Source organism: Orycteropus afer, unplaced genomic scaffold, assembly GCF_000298275.1.
Source record: "Orycteropus afer afer isolate SDZICR_OR568_19922 unplaced genomic scaffold, OryAfe1.0 scaffold00469, whole genome shotgun sequence".
Classification (NCBI taxonomy): domain Eukaryota; kingdom Metazoa; phylum Chordata; class Mammalia; order Tubulidentata; family Orycteropodidae; genus Orycteropus; species Orycteropus afer.
In genome coordinates, this window is record NW_006922056.1 from 1,202,931 (window position 1) to 1,222,316 (window position 19,386).

The following is a 19,386-nucleotide window of genomic DNA, read 5'->3' on the forward strand; positions in this document are numbered from 1 at the left end:
GAAAGGCAGCACGCATGTCTTCTTACCTAAATGATCTGCCCTGTTCTGAGTGTGGTGAACTCGGTCTCCTCCTGCTCACTAGAAACCACGGCTTCCTCCTGAGTAATTATCCAGGACTCAGATCACATCTAGAAACAAGCTTATTTTCCGGTTAGTGCTTGAGTTGCCTTTGTCATTTCCATCCTGTGCATTGATGAATGTGTAAGGTGTCCTGTTGCTGAGAAGTGAGTTCTGAACTCTGGAAGCCTTGTCTGGAGGCTGGGGGTAGCCTGTTGAGAAGGGAGTGTGGTCCTGGTGGTAAGGTTTGGCTCAGCAGGAGACACCGGGGACCGAGACCCTCAAGCAGCGTTCCCTGTCTCTTTAAGAGGCGGAGTGTTGGTGCCCCTTTGTTCTGCGTCGCTAGGGGCGACAGAGCACAGTTACCGGCCAGGCAGTTGGAGTGAGTGAGACCTGGGAGAGGTAAGACATGGCTCTCAGCTTGAGCGAGGGGCTTGGGGAAGGGCCCTGGGAGCCGATGGCCCTCATGAGTGGGTCCAGTGGGAAGGGGCTTGAACCCCACCGCGGTCACCTGTTGAAACCTTCGTCCTCCAACATTTTTCTTAGTTAAAATTTTAATTACATTGAAAACACGGCTGCAATGTGAGAACTCCTGGAAGAGGAAAACAAGCAGCCGCCCGCTGAGGCCACGTCTGTTTCCCTCGCTTTCTTGCCCTCATTAGCTCCACGTGCCACTGGCCAGGGTCGCTTCTGACGTTGTGGTGGGTCTGGGGCCTTTTCTGTTTGGGTCATGTTTCTCTGTGGTGGGCCTTACTGAGCTGAGTCCATCTCAGAAGTAAGTTAGTTGGGGAGAGACTGATGCCCACAGCATACAGGTGGCTAGAGCTCACCTCCCCATCCTATGGAAGCCTCTTGTTCCCCCAGCTGGCCCAGGCCTGCCTGCCACCAGTGTGCCACCAAGGCCAGCCTTTCTTAGAGTTTACCCAGGGTGTCCTCTGTCCCTTGTCTTTCGAAGACGTATGTACTGTGCTTTTTGGGGGCTCTTTGATGGCATAGTGCCTAAGGTGTCTGCTAACCAGAAGGCTGGTGGTTCAAACCCACCAGCCACTCCTCGGAAGGAATGTTGGACAATCTACTTGCGTAGTAATACCACCTTGGAAACCCAAGGAGGGGTCACTATGAGTCAGATCCAACTTGATGGCAGTGAGTTTGGTTTTTGACATCTTTGGAGCTCACGTGGTACACACATGTTACATGGAAAGTTTGGTTTCTGTTTGTGGGGAAAGGGGCACGTGATTTCATTACAACTGACTCAGAGCTGTAAACTGTTTCCTTCCTTCCTTTTAGGAGCTCACTCCATGGGAGCAGTCGGTAAATAATCTGAGGTGTTGGAGACCACGAATCCTGTTTTTTGCGACCGTGACTGATGACAGCCTTGTTCTGAGACCTGGCTGTTAAAGACTTGGACCAAGCGATTTCCTCATTTCCCATCGTACCTGGGACTTCAGGAAGGAGGTGAAGCCTCACTGGGGTGAAACCGCAGCAGAACGTAACTTCCTAGTGTCTTCGTTTCTGAGCTGGCTTTGTCTCTGAAGGACCTGCACGGCACAGTGTTTGTATTTGTCTGAGACGGTCTCCCTGCCAGGTGTTGGGCAGCCTGGTCTGGGGAGGGTTTGCTCAGGACCAGCCCTTTAGTTTGCATGGCTTGCTCTCCCCATCCTGTCCGCTGACCCTGGGGATTCTCTGCAGAGAAGAGGCCAAGTCTTCCTGCTGGAAAGCCGCCCAGTGGGGTGGGATCAGGTTGCGTGGGTCTGCTTTAGCTTCCTGGGCACCATAGGGTCTCAGAGGTGCAGGGGTGCACCCCACGTGCTGGTTGGGGGGACTGGTGAGGACCCTAAGGGTTTGGAGCTGCTGGTGCCACGGCCCCTCAGGCTGCATACTCAGGAGGAACGTGGGAAGTTCCGTGAAGATCCTGACTTGCTGCTCTTCGGAGATGGCTGTGGGATGTGCTGCAGCTTGTTCTGCACAGATAGAAACACTCTCACCTTCCTGAGGGTGAAATTCCTGGAACAGAAACGAAGCAGCAGCAAGAAGTCCTACAGTGTGTGTGTCTGTAGGGAGCACGTCTCTGTTGGGTGGGCTTGCGTCAGTGTCCACATTGAGGGCTCGCTGCTGTTGGAGTGGGGCAGTGGGACTTGCTCAGGATGACTGGTGGTAACAGGAGCCCACCCTCCAGGCTCGGCTACCGCTGCTCACTGGCCACATGCCTATAGTGCTCACACCTCCCCTCCAGGCACTGGAAGAAGCGCCCGTCTGAACTGAACTCACTGCTGGCCACCCCAGGTCACCCGAGTTAGTGGGTCCCCTCGGGTGACCTGGGAGCATGGGACAGGTGGGCAGGACAGCAGAGGCCTCTGTCGGCAGTCGTCGCAGAGCTTGGCTGGAAAACGGAAGCAGAGCCAGAAGACCATAAACTGAGGTGTCAGGCAGCTCTGATTCATGTTTCTTATATTTTGTAGGTTTCCACTCTATGCCACTCGTTCCCTTGGGATGGAACACGTCTTAAGGTCAGAGAGGTCACTGGTGCTGGAATGCAGCTGAAGGCTGGGCAGCCCGGAAAAGAATCCTCAGGTTCGTGCTGCCCTTCTTGAGTCTCGTCCTTTGACATAGAGCATGAATGTCTCCCCACCTCGGTTGTTCAGTGTTCTGACAGGAAAGGGCGGAGGGAAGGCCTGTGTAGGAGGAGCTGCCTTGCTGGTGTTTTCTAAGTGTTGCAGTGAGCTGCCACACAATAGCCCCGTGACACAGCTCATGACGGGGGCCAGGAGCTGGGCAACGCCTGGCTGGCAGGCCCCTCTGCTTGCTGCACTGGGCCCACTGGCCCAAGTTTCTGAGGGGCCGAGACAGTGCTCCTGTGCCTGGCCCTGGTCAGGGCAGGCTGACCTCCACAGGGCAGTAGGGCCTCTCGACGGCTTGGTACAGAGCTGGCACCTTGTTCCACACCCTACCTGTGCTCTGGGATCAGAGCTGGTGGTTCCTGGGAGGGAGGCAGGCTGCCATGTACACCAAGGAGTGGCTGTCGACTTTGTGGGTTTCAGTCGTGTCTTTACCACCCACCCCCTACACGGTCTGGAAAGCCTCGTTCTGAGCAGTAGAATAGTGAAAGCGTCAACTTGCTTTGCTAGCTGTGTGGGTTTTTTTTTTTTTTTAATAAACATTAACTTTATGACTTAAAATTTTCTTCAAATCCCCTCAACTGTTTTTGGGGAAGGACTAGTCACAGAGTCTTGCTTTAGTGTGAAATTCACTTGTAGAAGGCATTTTGCCAGCGTTCGTAGACTCACGTGGATGTGGTAGTTAAACATAAACCCGTTCCTTTGGTCCTGTGCTCAGGCATGGATGACAAAGGAGACCCGGGCAGTGATGACACCCCGAAGGCCATCAAACCCACAAGTAAAGAGTTCAGGAAGACCTGGGGCTTCCGAAGGACCACGATTGCCAAGCGTGAGGGCATGGGAGATGCTGACGTGGACACCCTGGAGCACCCGCCGCAGCAGCCCACGCAGAGCCTGTCCCTGCGGCGCAGCGGGAGGCAGCCCAAGCGCACGGAGCGGGTGGAGGAGTTCCTCACGACCGTCCGACGCCGTGGAAGGAGGAGCATCCCTGTCTCCCTCGAGGACTCGAGTGACCCAACATCTTGTCCGGTCACTGATGTTGAAACAGCCTCTGAAGGGAGTGTGGAAAGCAGCTCTGAGGCCAAAAGTGGCCCCAAGTCTGGTGCCACAGGCAGTAAGGAACACCCCGCCTCTTCTGAAAAGGCAAAAGGGGGTGACGAGGACGACGATACCTCCGACAGTGACAGTGATGGGCTGACTTTGAAAGAACTTCAGAATCGCCTTCGAAGAAAGCGGGAAGAGGAGCCAGGCGACAGGCCCCTGAAAGGGACGCAGAGCCGCCTGAGGAAGAAGCGGCGCGAGGAGGCCCCGACGGAAGCCGTGGATGGCGAGGCGGGCGGCATTGTTGAGGGCTCACCGCCTAGCGAGCTGGAGCCAGAGCCTGGCCCGGGGGCAGGCGATGACAAGGACAGTAAGCCGGAAGGGAGAGTGGCTCAAGGCGAGCGGGAGGAGGATCCCGCAGAGACTGTCAGGCCCAAACCCGAGTGTGAGGTTTACGACCCCAACGCTTTGTACTGCCTGTGCCGGCAGCCTCATAACAACAGGTGGGTCCTGGGAGAGGAGGGGTGGGGAGAGTGAGCAACTTTCCACTCTTGGTGGAGAGACATTGAAGGCGGGGCTGGGTGAGTCCTTTGTCCAGTTGAAGGGATAAGTCTGTACCCGAAAAGAAAGACAAAGTGTGGACCGGGCTGCCTTGAGCTGTGCTGTGCTGCACTGCAGTCAGCGCTGCCTGCCATGTGGCCTCTTACAATCCCAGCGACAGGCATGAGTGACGTCTGAGCTCCCACGTGGCGGTGGCCGCTGGCCATCCCGGAGATGTGCTGAGCTCTGGCAGAGGAGCTGACAGAAGCCCTGGTGGTACCGTGGGCAGGTGTTGCGTACGAGCCTCCCCGGGCCCGTGTAGGCAGCGGGGGCAGCTCGGGGCCTCTGACTGTGAGGGGGGGCCAGGTGGTACTGGGGAATCGCTGTCTGGTTTGTCAGGTGGGGTGACGGTGCCGCTACTGTTTCATCAAGCTGTGTGCTGATGAGCTGGGTGGGAGCTGGGAGACCGACAGCTTACTCTCAGCGCACCAGTCCAGAGAGAAGCACGTGTAGTGAGGTAAGATCACAAGAAGGGTGCATGAGTGGACACTGTATGCTCTGCTTTCCTGGGGTTTTTGTAAGTTACACCAGCTTGATGTCATGACTTTGCCTTTTTAAAAAAAAAAAAAATGACTGTGATATGGGTGAAAGTTTACAGAGCAGATTCATTTTCCATACAGCAGTTAATTAATACACATTCTGTTTCATGACATTGACTGTAATTCCCATAATGTAATGGGCCACTTCCTCCCTGTAGTTACCTGTGTCCTTCTTTCCTGTGCATTCCTGCCCCCATGAGCTATCTCCTTGTGCAGATGCCGCCCTTCTGTTCTCCCGTGATTGATCACTCTAAGGAGGGTATCTGCTTGATATAAATGTTCATCCCATGTGCCTGTCTGTTTTTTGGCTGGAAGCCACAGGAGTAAGTTCAGTTCAGACCTGAAGGGTAACAAGGGGCCATAGTCCCAAGGGTCTCACCAGGCTCTATCAGAATAGCAAACGTGGTCTTTTTTTTTTTTAATGATTTTGAGTTTTGTTCCATATTGTTCTCCTACTCTGTCCAGGATCTCCTGCACTGATCCCCCTCCAAGTGGTTGACAGTGGTAGCCTGGCACCATCTAGTTCTTCTGGTCTCATAGTCATGTAGGCTGAGGATCACGTGATGTACCAGTCCTTTGGGCTAATTGTTCCCATGCATCTTTGGTTTTCTTCATTGTTTGCTCTGGACGAAGAAAGACTCATTATTGTATCTAGATGGCCGCTTGTGAGCTTTTAAGACCCCAGCTGCTACTCACTAAAGTAGGGTGTAGAACAGTGTTTTTGTGTAGCTTGTTATGTCATTTGGGCTTGATGGCCTCTGCGACCGTAGTCCACTTCGGGACATTTCTGAGGCTTGTTTCCATCCCGATGCCAGTGCTTTCCTGTTTCAGATTTATGATCTGCTGTGACCGCTGTGAGGAGTGGTTTCACGGTGACTGTGTGGGCATCTCGGAGGCCCGAGGGCGGCTTCTGGAGAGGAACGGGGAGGACTACATCTGCCCGAACTGCACCATCCTGCAGGTGCAGGATGAGACGAACGTGGAAAGCACCGCGCAGCAGGAAGCCCCATCTCGGCATGGGGATGCTGACGGCACAGACTTCACAAGCCTGGGAGCAGTAGAGCAAAAATCGAGTGAAGACCAAGGAATAAAGGGCAGGATTGAGAAAGCTGCGAATCCAAGCGGCAAGAAAAAGCTCAAGATCTTCCAGCCTGTGAGTATCTTGTCCCCGCGGTGCACATATGTCCCTCTCTTCAGGTGTTGATGGTAGTGGAGTTTTGAGCTTGATGCCAGCATGTCTTTTTATATCTGCAGAGTTATTCTTTAAATTACTAAAGTCTGTGTGTGTCCGGGCCACCTGATACCGTGTTGAGACAACTTGTGTCTGTCTCCCTTTAGTGAGCACTGAGGCTGTGCGGGTTCCCCCCGTGGATGGACCATCTCAGAAGCACACATGCTATTCCTGCTGTCTGCTACCCTGTGACCCTGCACTGGTCTGGGGTTTGTGGGTGCTCATACTCAGCACATGTACTCTGTTGCCCCAGCTTGGTGTCCACCTCTCCTCACAGTATGTCTTCATGGACAAGATTCACTTGCTCTGGAGAACTGTCTCCTGCCCCCCTAATTCTCCACCTTCAACCAGGGCCATGACTTGGCATGTCACTCCAGGCCTTCCTGGGCTCCTGGCCAGCCTGGGACCAGGGGCCTGCCCTCGTCCTGCCTACTGCTTTGCGGGAGGTGGCCTGCCCCACTTCCCCTGCAGCCAGCCCCTTGGCGGTTGCTGGGAGTGTAGAAGGCTCCAGGATTGCTGCCTAGAGGCGTCATGGCTTCCCTATGGGTGCAGAGCCCGCTGAGCGCTTGAAGGGTAGGCCTCTCCTACCTGTTTGTGAAGAGCTAGGGAGTGGAGCCTGCGAGTCAGCTGGTGACAGCACGTGGAGTCCTTAGAAGACAGATTAATGGGAATGTGAACTTAATAGGGAGCGTTTTCTTTTTTTCTTTAAATCGTGATTTGGGTGAAAGTTTGTACAGCAGGTTCATTTTCCATACAGAGATCATACACATTTTGTTTCAGGACATTGACTGCGTTCCCCACACTGTGATAACCCTCTTCTGCGTCCTCCCTGTGGTTACCTCTTCCCTGTATCCGTCCCTCCCATGCACTCCTGCCCCCCTGAGCTGTCTCCCTGTGCAAATGCTGCTCTTCTGTTCCCCTACGAGTGATCGTTTTAAGGAGTTTATCTGTCTGGTGTAAAGTCCATCCTTTTTGCCTGTCTGTTGTTTGGCTGGAAGCCAGGGGAGTGAGTGCAATTCTAAGCCTCAAAGGTAACTAGGGGCCATAGTCCAGGGGTTTCACCAGGTCCTATCAGACCATCAAACCTGGTCTTTATAATTTTGAGTTTTGTTCCACATTGTTCTCCCACTCTGTCTAGGATCTGCTACACTGATCCCTTTTCCGGTAGTTGACAGTGACAGCCGGTCACCAGCTAGTTCTTCTGGTCTTCTGGTCACATAGGCTGAGAATCACGTGTCTTCCAGTTCCTTGGACTAACTGTGTCCATGCATCTTTGGTTTTCTTCATTCTTCTTTGCTCTGGATGAGGAGGGACCCATGGTTGCATCTAGATGGCCACTTACAAGCTTTTAACATCCCAGTTGCTACTCACCACAGTGGGATGTGGAACAGTGTTTTTGTGTGGTGTGTTATGCCAGTTGAGCTTGATGTCCCCTGAGACCATGGTTAGGGAAAGTTGTCTTGATGCTCTCTCTGTACTTAACTGTCAGTGTATTTGAGACTAAGCCTAAATTTTGTTGTAAGTAAATCTTGGATGCTATGGAGGAAAATTAACTAATGAGCCGGAGAAGACCTTGGTCTAGGCCCCTCGGAGGATGCTGTCCATGTGTGTTTGGTCTTGACCACCAAGCATTTGGCCATCACTGTAACAGGAAGCAGCCACGTTGGAGCTTGTAAGTGTCTTAGTTTGCTGTTGCTGCTGTATAACAGACTTAGTGGCGCATAGCAACACATGTGTGATTGTCTCTGTCGGGTCCAGGGGCCGTCCACCGGTCCCTCTGCTCAGTCAGGAGTGGTGGGGGCTGGGGCTGCAGTCTCATCAGAGTCGGACGGGGGAGAGCTGCTTTCAGGCCCCTTGAGGTGGTTTGGTGGAGGGTGCCCTGTGCAGTTGCTACGGCCGCTGATGTGCCAGACCGACGCTGCTCATTTATCTGATGCTCCGTTTCCGTTGGGAGCCATGCAACCTTGCCCACACAGCCGTACCATCTGGCCCCCCACAGCGCGGCCACTCAGGACAAAGCTGCTAAGGGCCTCTTGTTTCTTCTGGAGGGCCAGGGCCTTGTGATGAACTCAAAGTGGGTCTTTTGGACTGTGGATTACATCTGAAGGTCCCTGCATGTTTGCCACACGATGGACTTCAGTGGATGTGAAACCCCATTAAAGTCCTAGGCCCAGCTCATGATCCGGGGGGTGGGGGCACCAGAGGCTAGAATCTTGGTGGTGAATGATGCCCAGCCCAGCTGCCAGAAGGGGCAGTTTGAGGCACGCGAACATTGTACATATGGAAGTAGGTCTGTGTCACTTGAGTGAACAAAAACCGTCTTACTCATGTTGAAATACTTGGAGCATCTCTTCTTGTGGTGAGAGCAGAGGCCGCCAGCGCTATCAGCCATCTTTTGAAAGTGCGTTGTTTGAAGCCCTGTGTCTCCTGCAGGTAGTCGAGGCTCCCGGCGCCTCTAAGTGCATCGGCCCGGGGTGCGCTAACGTGGCACAGCCCGACTCGGTTTACTGCAGCAGCGGCTGCATTCTGAAACACGCTGCAGCAACCATGAAGCTCCTGAGTTCCAGTAAAGAACAAAAACCCAAACTCAAAGAAAAGCTCAGGACAAAACCAGAGAAGCTCATCCTTCCAAAATGCAGCGTGCAGGTAAGCAGTACAGCTGTCGGAGCACTGACGGGGTGTGGGTAGACCATTGGTCCGTCACCCGTGGGGAAGAGCGGGTGGACAGTGGGGCACGGTGTCCCCTCTACTCGGCTCCCACTGGTTGTCTTCTCCGGATGTAAGTGAGCCTCATGTGTGGTGTTCACGTCCTCTGCCCGCACACTGACTCAGTGCAGTAAACAGGGATGCTGGCCCTGCACGCAGACAGGAAGCTGCTGTAGGCACGCGGGCAGGCTGGCGCCGGAGCCAGGGGCCACTGGTGGTTTGTGCGGAAGGGGTCCTGACGGGCAGGCGGGGGCCAGGCGGGCCCCTGTGCAGAGCAGCCCCCTTCAGACCTAGCTTTCACACCACGTGGGTGGAGCATCCTGGGAACCTCGAAAACCACAGTCTTGTCTTACACTTGGATCCCTCCTGGGCTTGTAGTGGTTTGACTCAGTCACTCCCCAGTTCCCATTACACGTGTGACAGCTAGAGCATCCCTTGTGCTGTTTGGGAGTTTCTTGCCTTGATTTCTTCCCAATGCTTAGAGCCCTGGTGGTGTAGTGGTGAAGTGCTCAGCTACTAACCGAAAGGTCAGTGGTTAGAACCCACCCAGTGGCTCGCAGGAGAAAGGCGTGATGATCTGCTCCCATCCACATGACAGCCTAGGAGACCCTGTGGGGCTGTCGCGGGGTTGCTGCAGGTTGGAGGTGACTCGACTGCCCCCCACAACAACGAGCCTTTGGATGAGTCGGTTTCTAGGGCTTGTGGTTCTGCACCCAGGGCTGGATGGAGTGGCAGTGTCTGCCTCCCGGCCTATGAAGGTGTGAGAAGCTTAGTTTCAGTATCTGCGTCTCTCAGTTTCCTGTTGAGGCTACAGAAATGCCATTTGTATTCTGACCTTTCTTCCAAATTTCACCATCTCCACCTCCTCCCAAGAAAAGCAAAGCTCAGGTGCTGGGTGTGGCCTCAAGCTCCCCTCCCGCTCAGCCTTGTCCCGGCACCTGACTCGGCTCGCTTTCCACCCGGACAGCCTCACCCCTGGACAGTAGGGAGGAGGTGGGGATCAGGGGCTCCCTTCACTTGAAGAGCAGCGTCCTGGCTATCAGTTGGATGTGGGGTCTGCTCAGTGGGGAGGGGATGGTGTGCTTTCTCACCACTCCAGTGATTACAATTTTACTGCTTATCCAGGCAGGCATTAAAATTTCTTCTGTGCACAAGAGACCAGCTCCAGACAAAAAGGAAAGTGTTGTGAAGAAGCCCGTGGCGGCACCTGCCAGGAACGAAGGGTCCATGAAGGACTCAGCCCCCGAGAGCAGCACGCCATCCTGGGCAAGTGACCACAACTACAACGCTGTGAAGCCTGAGAGGCCCACAGCCGTCTCAGCACCACTGGTGTACAAATGTACGTATCTCCCGGGGTTGGCGGCATGGGCCCTCCTGTCCTCGGGCTGGCCGGGGCAGCACGGGGGGAACATAAGCACTCAGGCTGCAGCGCCCAAGCTCAGAGCAGGTGCTGGTGCCTCGGATGCCTGCTGAGATCCATGTGCACCTGCGGCCATAGGCCTTCTCACCCTGCTTCCCACAAGCTGCCCAACAGCCGCTCCACCGTGCTGCTGGGTTTCTGACATTTCTGGGTATTTGGTATCAGGCCTTGGTGAGTATTGGTGAGATCAGCCACACGACATCAGGTCTTGATGCAACACCTAGAGCGTCACAGTCCTACTGGGGCTGCCATGCCGCTCGCTCCGTTAGCTCACGCCATCGCTGTGCTTTGTGTGTGTGGAGAGCTCTCTGCTGCTGCAGCAGGCCCTCAGCGCACGCCTGATTCTCGGGGTGGGTGTATTTCTGCGTGGACAGGCAGGAATTTTTCTTACTGTACACCAACACTCAAATATGCACACACATACGCACATACATATTCACACACACACCCCACACCAGACCACACCACCCGAGTTGGGAGTGTTTACTGCTGCTTAATGAGCACATGGTGAGTGAGGGGTGGGCTCTCTGTCCTTATTCAAGGTGAGTTCCTGGAGGCTCAGCTCCGCAAGTGTGGCCAGCTTCCTAAGCCACCTCTCCCACACGTGTGCACCTTTCTGTACCCCACTGCCCGTGGTGAGTGAATGTACGTCAGGCTGTTAAAGCCCCAGAGTAGATACTGTGGCGTGGATTACCTGTGTTTGTTCTTATTTTTCAGCCTCACGCTCTCAGCGTCGCGTTCTTAGAAACGTGACGCAGCACCTCAGGCCCATCGTATTCCGTTGAGGAGAGTACTTCCCACTCACGTCTTTGTGTGCCGCCTGTAGTGTGTTTTGTTCTTCCTTAAAGTGCTCAGTTAGTGGCCCAAGCCGCATGGCAAGTGCTGGGCACCAGGCTTTTGGCCCCTCACCTGAGGGAGGACTCAGGAAGGTGTTTCTAGAGGGAGTGGGGTTAGGATCATGCATCCCCATCGTGTCTGTCAGTCCTCAGTGTAAACGGGAGCCCAAGTTCAGAAGGGGTCCAGGGATTACTGAGCGATGCTGGAACACGTTCCAAGCATCAGGTTGTAGGAGTGACGCATCAGTGCCAGCCACACCAGACATTATGTCACGTGTCTCACACCTTCGGTGGCTTGAACATCGTTTCAGGCTGACAGATTCATGTCCCCAACCCTCGTCCAACTGTAACTCTCACAGAAGCAGCAAGCATACTTTAGAACTAAGCACAGCCCCTCTGTGCACTGGTGGGCCCTTTGCCCTACTGTGCTGAGGGGCTTTAGGTGGCAGGACCAAGGGCCGCCACCCTGGAACTGTCCCCTGGGACCAAACCCCTGGCCCAGCGAGGGGGTGCTCTTGCCTCATCTCCATCTGTGTCAGCCGGAGTCTGAGAGCTGCCCTGAGCCTCCAAGCGTGGCCCTTCAGGAGACCATTTATGTGGGGAAGGAAGAGTTGGTGGGGAGTGTGGGGCAGAACGTGGGCCCCATTGTCCAGTCCTCCTGCAGCGTCATTTCCTGCTTCAGTCAGTTTCCAGGGAAGAGGGCTGAGGGGCTCAGCGAGGAGACTCCCTTCCTCCGCTTGGGCCTGGCCCACCCTGTTGACACACCTGCCACACACCCACTGTCAGCGAAGGCTGAGTGCTGGAGAGCTGGCCCACGTGACTGCCAGTGGTGAGTCTCAGCAGCACGTCCACGTCTGCAAACTCAAAGCAGCTGCTGGAGTCTCACGGGCCTGAGGGAAATCTTTCTGAGCTAGGTGCTTCTGAGCAGGTTTTGCCCCAGAACGGCCATCTCCCCCAGATGGGTGAGAGCAGGGTCGCTGGTGAGTGGCCCGGATTCAGCACTGGTGAGTAACGCCATCATGGCTCCTCTCTGTCCCTAAACCATCTCTTCACTTTGCAGTAGCGGGGCCACAAGACAGGACCGCACACGGTTCAACAGAACCCTGGGTCCCCACAAGGGGCCATGGCCACCTCCCTGGCTGGCTGAAGCAAGGGCTTGTGGGAGGGGAGAAGCGGCAGGAGGCGGCCACCTCATTGGCCTGCTGCCCTCGGCTCAGCCTGCTCCCGAAGACAGCCCAGAGCCGAGCAGCTGCAGCCTGTGATGGGCCCTGGGTTTTCTCTCCGTCCCAGGCCCTTATAGCTGGCCGTGGGTGTGGACGGTGCAGGTACAGCTGCCCAGCGGGGGGGCGGGGGCTCCTGTTAATAGCGGAGGAAGTTCTGTGAAGTTCTGTGACGGTGCTCCTTCCTGCCATTCCCTGGAGGAGACCAGATGCCACTGTCATTAGGCTGTTACCAAGGTGATGGAATTAAACACACTCATTCCTCCAGTCAGTTTTTAAGACTGTTTGGGGCTTCCCTGTGCAGTGTCTGTAGCTCACAGAAACCATGGCGTTTTCTTCCCCCGACGGGATGACGATTTGTGTCTGAGACCTTCCCTGGTCCTTCACTTCCATTGAGCTCCTCCCCTCCCATTCTCAGCAGGGCAGGAGAGGGCTGACCTTTCTCCTGAAATGTCCCTGGTTTAGTAGGTTTTTGAAGCTGAAAGCCAGTGTTTGTGTTCACAGCATGAGTCTTTCCCTCGTTTGTTAAACTCCTTTTGAGGCTCAATTAGGGGATTTGGACAGATTGGACTGGCCAAGTGTGGTCTCTGCCGTGCATGTCACGTGACTTTGGGAATTAAAGTGGGAAACCCTAACAGCCTGTGAGCCCAGATCCAGACATCTGGTCCACATAGGAGCGTCTCCCGCTTCCTCACTGGGTCCAAGGAACATGGAGGTGGATGGAGGAGGGTATGGATGTTCACGGAACAGCGGCCCTGAGCCTGGACTCTGGCCGCACATCCACTGAAGTCACGATGCACCAGGTCCCTGGAATCAGACGCACTAGACTGCAGGCGTGTTCTGCAGGAATTTAAAGGGAGGGCAGGGGTCAGTTGCGTTAGCCCTTGGTGCCTCTCCTCCAGCCTTGGCCATGGCCATGAGAAAGGGGCCGCAGCTAATCCCCCAGCGAGAGGAGCGCCAGCAGCTTTGCGTGTCTGCACTCAACATGGAGAGGAGGGATTCCGACCATGGGCCCTTCGTAAAGCTTCCCAGGCAGTTGGGGTTTTGTTGAGGTCGCAGTCTGTTCTCGTGATGCTTTCAACTGTTCTGCCTTTTATGGGCTTAAATAAATAGCCCACTTTCCAGAAGACAGGGCCAGGGAGAACTGTGACATCTACATAACATCTGATGAGCAGCTGTCCCCTGAGCACGGCTCTGTGGCTGTCCTCCAGGTCTGTCCCAGAGCTGCCCCCTCGTGGGCTTTGGCCGCCAGGCCCCTCCTTGCCAGCAGACTCCTTCCACTGAGCCCACCTGTGCTTTGGTGAGCTGTAGAGCTTGCTGGTGGGCAGGGTCTGCTCTAATTCTGTTCCAAGATTAATGCTGTAGGAAAGTCCCTTCCTGGGTGACACGGATCCAAGGCCACCCTTGGAAAGCCTGCCAAGTCCTGCAGCCCAGGAACGAGGCCCAGGTATTCTCGTATATGGTGAATACTTGACGTTCCTGGTGAGTTTTTCCCTGTACACATTGACTGACACGCATGGTTACATCCTAAGCTTCTAAAAACCATAGGCGCACACTAATGGACTGATAACAGTTTTGCCCCTTTCATTGATTCAAATGAAGGCCGGGCAGCTCTCGCCAGCCTGGAGGAGTTTGCATGGAGAACATAAGGTAACGAGTGGGCAGTGTGCTTCTCACGTGTCTACAGTTCGGTGGGCTTGTTCCAGGGCTGACCCTTTGGGACTGGGTGGGTTATCAGGGAGGTTACAGGTGGAGTATGTTAGCAAGCCCTGCCAGTGGCTTCAGCAGGCAAAATTGAGGTACAAACAGGGTGCTGGTTAAAATGTCACCTAACTAGAGGAATCGGAGGACTCATTGCCAGCTCGGGAGATTCCAGGAAACAGCAGCTCCCTATCTAAGCCCTGAGGGGACAGTGGTACTGCTGGCCACCCTGGGGACCTTGCTGTGGACAACAGGTAGTGACACACCTGTCCACACGGCCTGATTACACCCATGATTCATGCAGACGTCATGTAATTTGACAAACATGAGCAGGTTCTCCTTTAATTTTCAAAACACTGTATGTAAAACCCTAGATGGGTGGCCTGCCGCAGGTGCCCAGCTGGGTTTGGAGAGCTCCGTGCATCTTGGAATGGGCATCAGTGAGGGAATGGCCCTAGATCCCCAAATCCCCACGTGGTAACTGGTGACTCCTCAGGTTGCTCTCAGGAGCACTGGCACCGCCTTGAGTGGTACTTGGGAATTACCCATGTTTTCAGATTCCTGAAAATGCCACAGATTCTGTGCTTTTAAGAGAAGAATCCGCTGGTATCTTACTGAGAGGACCAGTGGCCACCGCACCTTGCATTTTCACCCTAGGGGAAGTCCCAGGCGGCAGCGAGCTGGAGTGGGGTCCTCCACGTGTCTCCAGCCTGCTCAGCAGGTTCAGTTTACAGAAAGTGCACCTGATGCTGGAGTCCGGTGACTGTCAAGATGCCAGAGGCCCCCGAGTTGTGCAGCGGCACGGGCACCCGGGCCAGTTCGTGGGGACACCTGTGCTGGAGGGCTTGCGGGCATCGTGACTTGGGACCCGCAGGTTACCTTAGCTGCTGAGGTCTGGCACAGCTTCTGAAACAAGTTCTATGGGGATTCACTGGGCCACACCACAGACGCATTTGCCATTCGATCCCCTAGTTCGTGGGTCTTAACATTGCTGCTCACGCTGAGCCGTCCCATCCCCCCACCCCGCTCCCCATCTCCCCATCACTGACTAAAAATTCCTCTAGGAGTTTTAGATGGACTGTGCATAGCTTGGCGGGACCCAGAGGAATAAGGCATTTGCAGCAGCCAGGTAGTGTTGGCCCCCATCTGTGTGCTCATGCAGGGAGAGCCGGTGGGCAGGACTGTCCCCGAGATCCAAGTGTTGGGGTGGGCTGTGGCTGCACTGCCGCTGGTCCCGAGGTGGCAAGTAGCTGTCCATCCTAGAAGTGCCAGGGGTCCCCCAGCACACCCCGGTCTCCCTGGAGGCTCATGGGCGCCACCCAGCGGTGCTGCAGTGCTATGGCCACCGTCCGCTGAAACCAGATACTTCGGCTCACGCTCACTGGGAGACAAGCCAATGAGAGTGCCGCTGGTCCCCCTCACAGGACAGCCTGCGGTGCTTCGTGCTCTCCCAGGCTTAACCCCAACAGTCTCCATTAGGGTCAAGTAGTGGCACACTCGGCAGCGGTGAACTGAATCTGGACAGCTGCCCAGGGCACAGTTTTTCCTCGGAGCTACCAAGGCCCCGATTGGCTCCCTGGGGTCAGCCCCTGTGCCAGCAGCTCAGGTGACATTCTCCCCCAGGGGTAGCCCTGCTGCACACACTCGTCTCCACCTGGGACGGTGGACAGACGTGCTGGGCGGTCTAGGCTCTGACAGGTCACTGCCTTGACTGGTGCAGCTGGTGGGGCCTCGTTCCTGAGAGCAGGCCAAGCCCCCCTTCCACTTGGGTGCAGGCTGCAGCTTGTTTTCTGGGGTGAGGTTGGGTCCACGAGGGTACAGAGTGGCTCCTCGCTCTTCTGTGAGTTCATATATGACACAGCAGTGAATTTAGTTGAAGAATTTGCAGATTGAGTTTTAGATTAGGACAGGTTTTATCTTGTTGGGTGTCGGGACATTCCACCACTGCTTCTGGCAGCCACTCACCTCCCCCAGCACAACGAGCAGGACCAGGATGGACCAGTGTCTGTAGCCATTTTTGTACGGAGCTTAGTACATGTTTTTAAACATTCCCTTGCAGGCAGGATGGGGGTGATGTGTAACAATACACCCAGTTGCCACCGCATTCCCCCGCTTGGCCAGTAATGTACTTACTGTCTTAATAGTAACTCACTTGGGGACGGGGGTGAAGGTGACTTAAAAGGCACCAGGAATGAGCCCCTCCCCACCTTGGGCAGGCTGCATTTGATGGGTGTTTTTTTTTTTTTTTTTTGATTGAATGGGTCATATTGGTCACCTGGGTTGAGAATGCCCTGGCCATTTCCATCCTGGTTCTCACTAGACAGGAGAATAACCTCGTTTGCCCAAGAAACAGACACTGGGATGTTTGCTGACCTGGGGGCGATTGCAGTGTGGAAACCTGAAATCGAGGCACTTTCGTTCCCCACACTCTATACACAGGTGTTGGTGTCCCTGGTGTTTGTTCCAGGTCACACCACCCAGATGCCCTGTGGACAGCGGAGGTCCCTGGAAATGCTCTTCTGAGTCCTTTAACGGCACCACGAGAACATTCTCGGCCACGTGTGCTCGTGAAGGGCAGGCCCCTGAGTCCCAGCCTGTCCTGTGTCACCTGCACAGATCAGGACCTGTCCCTCGTGTGCTCCACGGCAGCACCATGGTGCTGTCACCTAGCACCTTATCATAGCTGGGCCTTCGGCCTCCTCGCCTCTCTTCCCCCAAGTAGAGGGCCCTTGGTTTAACCTCAGAGCCTCTGAGTTAGGCACTGTGGACTTTGTGTCTGCCAGCTCAGTTTCTAAGTCCAAATCAGCTAAGGGGTGGGGGCGGCTCCCCAGCTCATAACCTCGATGTGAGGGGGTCTGGGCAGCAGTGGCCCCTGGGGCAGTCTGCTCCCTGTTCCTGTGCTTCCTGGGTTTCCCTGCTCCCAAGGGAGGGAGGCAGGGGTGGGGTAGTCTTGGGCTCTGGTGACCCCCTTGTGGGCTTGGCACTTGAGTGAATTATTTCCGTTACGATGATGTTAGGAACCTACCTCAGCAGACTCGGGTGCCTGGGGACAGGCACTTCAAGGGCCTGTAACCTGGGTCTGCGTAGTGCTGTGATGTATTTGTGAGATAACTCAGGGCCCGGGCTTTCAGCGCTGGGCTGGGTGAACCTGCATTCAACAAGCGCCTACCCGTCATCGCAGGCAGGAGCCGGGCTGGTGGGGGGTACGGTCTAGATAGAAGGTCTCTCCCCTGGTTTGTTGGGAACAAAGGGGACGTGGTGGGAGGGGCAGCGATGCCTGCTGGTTTGGTCCCTGTGGGAGGTGGCACGGTCTCCAGAGCCTGTCCCCCAGTAAGATAGTTGGAGCCCACAGAGGGAGGCTGAGCTGAGAGGCCTCCTCCGGTTGTCCCTTGTGTAATTTGATCCCCTGCCTGGGCGGCTCCTGAGGACGACCCTCTGTGACAAAGCCTGCAGACACACAACCCCCCACGGCACCTCCTATCCCACTGCCCTCCACACATGCGCCCTTGGTTTCTGAGGCCCTGAGGGCATGGTGTGACCAGGTCTTCAGTGCAGTCCCCGTTGGAGGAAGGTGGTCATGCCTGTGTTCAGCCTGGGCTGCAGCCCCGCTGAGAATTCCAGACCCATTGCTGTCAGTTGATGCCAACTCACAGCGCCCCTAGAGGACAGGGTAGAATTGCCTAGCGTTTCTGAAGCTCTAAGTCTTCATGGAAGCAAAACGTCTTGTCTTTCCCCTGTGGGGTGGCTGGTGGGTTCAAACCGTCGACCTTTGGGTTTGCAGCCCAGTGCCTTGGCCGCTGCGCCACCAGAGCTGCTTTGGATTGAGGCTGCTGTTCCTCACTTGCAGCCCAAGAGTTGTAACGTGATGATGGTGTGTCTCGACCTTGGCGTTGAATTTTTGGAGAAACGACTGATTTTCCCCATTTCGTAAATCTCAGCCTGCCGTTCTGTATTTATACTAATGATGGCATCTTCAGTCATCTTTTTTCCAGAAAAGCCCATGTGGACCCATGACTCTGGGCTGCCTGGGGCTGGGCCTTTGACTCCTTAGAAGGCCAGGGGTCTGCACAGCGGCTCTGCATGCGCATCACAGGAGGGCCGCCGCCCCCCCCGCCCCGAGCCCTTTTCAACTGTACAGAAATGCTGCTCTTGGATTCTGCGCAGTGAAAGTGCTGTTCCATTTTAAAACGTAATGATTTCAACAGCTTTGCTGTGACCTGAGTGTGCTAGGCCTGGTGACAGCTTTGGCTGAGCGTGGTAAAGCTTTTTCTTGGGGGCAGTTAGACTGTAGTCACACCTCATCCTCATTGGCCACCAGGCTGCTTTTGCCCCTCTCCTGAGTTCATCAGTTTGAGAATCCTCCTGCCTAGGTTTGTCTCGGACTGTAATCCCAGACAAGTTCTGCGGATTGTAGGGTGCACATGGGCTGGTTTTCTGAGGTGCCTGCATCTTCCTCCTTTGCAGCCGTGAAGGATGAGCAGAGGACAAGGGAGAAGCCAGCAGCAGCCATTACCATGCCCAAGAAAGTGGCTCCCTCAGGCCCAGTGCTCGGCAAGCCACCTTCTTCCCTGCCCGGAAACTTCGTCTCGAAGAAGTCGCCTGCCTTTACTCCCGGGTCGGCTGCCAAGCAGGCCGTGAAGAAGTCGCCTTCTGGTTTCAAGGGCGCGGTGCCTCAGAGGCCCTGGCTGTCGTCCGCGCCTGCAGGCAGTGCTGCTGCCGCGAAGCAGCTGAGGCTGGCGCCTGTGGTGGCGTCCGCCCCGAGGAAGTTGGCCAGCCCTTCGGTGGCCGGAGGACTGAGGCGGCCCATGGCCTCACCTGCGCCTGCAGCCTCTCCAGCCCCAGTGCGACTTGGGGCCGTGAGCCCCGCCCCGTCGCAGCCAAATTCACAGATTCGACAGAACATAAGGCGCTCGCTCAAGGAGATCCTGTGGAAAAGGTGGGCTGTCCCACTGGATCCCCTGCTCCTGGGGGTTTCTGTGGTCATCTCACAGGTATCCAGTCAGCTTACGCAGCTCTCTCTGCCCTTCAGAGCCAGCGACAGTGACGACTTGATCATGACAGAGAACGAGGTGGGCAGGGTCGCCCTCCTTATCGAGAAAGAGATGTTCAGCCTGTTCCAGGTCACAGACAACCGCTACAAGAGCAAGTATCGCAGCATCATGTTCAACCTCAAGGACCCCAAGAACCAGGTGGGTGTGGGCGCTGGGGAAGACTGCTAGCCGCCCGGGGCTGTGGGGCTGCGGGGCGGGGGCTTCACCCAGCCTCTTCCACCTTGCTTGCTTGCACATAGCAGCAGTGACAGTACTCAGTGTCGTGCGTGCCATTTGGATGGCACAGCAGTGGACGCAGAGACAGCCCTCACAGCTGTGGGGGGAGGGGCACGCGCTTCCATTCCCATTGAGTCAAGATGGGGTTGAGAA

General features: G+C 55.5%; 1 protein-coding gene across 1 annotated transcript in view; it reads left to right on the forward strand.

Moving 5' to 3' along the window:
- The first annotated feature begins 2,588 nt into the window (after positions 1–2,588).
- DIDO1 (death inducer-obliterator 1) overlaps positions 2,589–19,386 on the forward strand; it is a 32,122-nt gene continuing 15,324 nt past the window's right edge. Inside the window, exons 1-7 of the mRNA XM_042782793.1 lie at positions 2,589–2,628; positions 3,391–4,216; positions 5,684–6,009; positions 8,521–8,729; positions 9,915–10,128; positions 18,431–18,902; positions 18,996–19,155. Of these exons, the coding sequence (XP_042638727.1) occupies positions 2,589–2,628; positions 3,391–4,216; positions 5,684–6,009; positions 8,521–8,729; positions 9,915–10,128; positions 18,431–18,902; positions 18,996–19,155 (2,247 nt within the window). The remainder of the gene's footprint in view (positions 2,629–3,390; positions 4,217–5,683; positions 6,010–8,520; positions 8,730–9,914; positions 10,129–18,430; positions 18,903–18,995; positions 19,156–19,386) is intronic.